At 54.4% G+C, this 2,500-nt stretch overlaps 1 protein-coding gene across 1 annotated transcript in view; it reads right to left on the bottom strand.

Moving 5' to 3' along the window:
- Window positions 1-2,500, bottom strand: part of PTSG_08956 (uncharacterized protein) — a gene marked incomplete at its 3' end in the record, with an annotated part of 12,214 nt that overhangs the window by 5,743 nt on the left and 3,971 nt on the right. Inside the window, exons 9-14 of the mRNA XM_004989697.1 lie at window positions 2,322-2,500; window positions 1,989-2,087; window positions 1,622-1,780; window positions 1,386-1,460; window positions 1,051-1,217; window positions 755-848 (exon numbers count right to left, since the gene is read on the bottom strand). The exon at window positions 2,322-2,500 is cut by the window's right edge and continues 10 nt beyond it. Of these exons, the coding sequence (XP_004989754.1) occupies window positions 755-848; window positions 1,051-1,217; window positions 1,386-1,460; window positions 1,622-1,780; window positions 1,989-2,087; window positions 2,322-2,500 (773 nt within the window). The remainder of the gene's footprint in view (window positions 1-754; window positions 849-1,050; window positions 1,218-1,385; window positions 1,461-1,621; window positions 1,781-1,988; window positions 2,088-2,321) is intronic.

The raw sequence follows: 2,500 nt of genomic DNA on the forward strand, positions 1-2,500 counted from the left end.
ATGGCGGCGGTGCGGTGTGTGGCTCGCGACTGCGCTTGCGTGACACCAGCCAGCAGCAGCACTACTCGTGTCTTGTGTGTATGTGGTGGGTGCTTGTGCTTGTGGGCGCTTGTGTCTGCCACAGCTCCAACGTCTTGGCAACCAACAACCAGGTCGTGGAGTTGGCAAAATTGAAATTCCCACTCTCGAACTGTGGGTAAAATAAATTGTGGCTGGTGCCGTTGTGTGTGTGGTTGTGGTTCTTGGCGTGCGAAGCGGAGCGCCTTACATTACACATCTCCCCACTCCTCCTCCCCACTGTGCACTGTATCCAGCGCCACACTATGTATGTGTGCATCATTTCATCTCGTTTATTGATTGGGGGGAGCTCTGCTGACGGGCAATTAAACTGCACTTTATCGTCGTTCAGGCAGTCAAACAGGGACACATACAGTGCATGTAGAGGCATGCAGGCAGACAGGCAAATTGCGGGACAGTGGGACACACACAGGACACACACACACACACACACACACACACACACACACACACACACACACACACACACACACACACACACACACACAGGACACAGGCAGGGGAGGTAAGCGACGATCAGGAATATGTATGTGGGGGATTCGAGCAGTCATGCAGGCCATGAAAGTCACACGCTCACAAGATGACCCAAAAACGAACAAACAAACAAACAAACAAACGCACGGACGAACAAACAAACAAACAAATAAACAAACACACAATTGGCTTGAAAGCGCACCTGTTGTGCGTCGAGAACAGAGGCGTTGTGCTTCTTTGCAATGGAGTGCAGCATGTCTTCAACCTCCTTGGATGGTTTGCAGCTCACAATGCACCTGTATGTGGAAGCAGAGATGGGAACCATCAGCAACTCCGCCAGACACAGACACACACACACAGACACAGACACACACACACAGAAACAGTGCAGACAGAGAGAACGCGACACGGACAGACAAACACACACACAGAAACAGTGCAGACAGAGAGAACGCGACAGGGACAGACAAACACACACACGCACACATGCACATCTACCTGAGCTTGTGGTGAGGGACGGCTGCTGGCTCCCATGGCTGCGGGTTTGGGTATGTGCGGTCAACAAGGGTCGTGACAACATGATGCAGGATGGGGTTGGGCACGTTCGGGTCGCCTTCGGACTTCAGTTCCTTCTCGTCTTCCTTGGCAACGCTTCCCCAAATGCCCTGCAATACAAAACATACACACAAGGAACATGCATGAGTTCATGGGCACGAGAGATGAAGGCGCAAGTGCATATGGTTGCGTGTGTGTGTTTGATTGATTGGTTGTGTGCATGTGTGCATGTGTGCACGTGTGCGTGTGTGCATGTGCATGTGTGCATGTGTGCGCACCTCGAGGTCGAGGTAGTGGAAGAGCTCGCAGTCGTCCAAGTGGTCGTGGGCATGGTGATCGCTGTCCTCGGCGACCTGGCGAGTGGTGGTGGCGGTGGTAACGGCGGTTAGATGTTCAAGGCAGGGACAGAGGGCAAACGAGTACGTAGGAAGACAACAAGTGCAAACATAACATGTACACACGCACACTCAACACACGCACACCACAATATACAACACAGCATGTGCCAACGCACGTCGAGCGGGAACCCCTTGATGAAGAGCTGTTTCCAGTTGAGCCACGTGGCAATCGGCACATCCTTGCCGCCGTACTGGTGCGAATACTCAATCTTCTTCAGCGCGAGCGACACAATCTCCTCCACAGACTCCCGGCAGAACTTGGATGTCTGGGCGCGCTGTAGAGAGGGTGAAAATGTGTGTCAATGTACATGTGAGTGCGTACGCAAGTGTGGGTTCACGTTTACGAGTGTGTGCGTGTGGGGCTGTGTGTAAACATGTGTATGCGTGCTTGTGACAGACGCACACGTGCTGATGCCACACCACATGCACACCACACGCAACCTCTTCCTCTCCGCTGACTCTCAACGAGGCAGCAGCCCGAACCTGTGCAGCGGCCTTCTTCGCCTTGAGGGTCTTGAGGTTCTGCGCCTTTCGCTCCAGCTCCTCTCTGTGATCCTCCTTCAACTTGCGTGCATACTCGGCCTGGTGGCATAGCGCCCATGGTGGCGGTGGTGGCGGCAATGCAGGGCAAGGCATGGTGAGGGTGAGAGGAGACGGAAGCAAGAATTGGACAAAGCAAGCAGACGTAATACCACCAAGTAAACATACACACAGACACAGACACAAACACACACACACAAACACACATGCACACAGAGCACGACGCCGACAGTACACCACCTCACCCCTCCCGGCACGGCATGTTTGTCACGTCACCTCTCTGTCGAGCGCGGCTGCAAAGTCCTTCTCCCTTCGTTCGAGGGCCTCGCGCTGGCGCTGGATCCTGTTCTCACGCATGAGGAGCTTCTCAGCCTTGAGTTTGGTGAGCTGGGCGGCGATGCGGTCGTCGCGGTTCGACTGCCGCCGCCGCTGCATCTCCTCCATCCGCCGGTCCA

The sequence above is a fragment of the Salpingoeca rosetta genome (assembly GCF_000188695.1).
Source record: "Salpingoeca rosetta unplaced genomic scaffold supercont1.27, whole genome shotgun sequence".
NCBI classification, from domain to species: domain Eukaryota; class Choanoflagellata; order Craspedida; family Salpingoecidae; genus Salpingoeca; species Salpingoeca rosetta.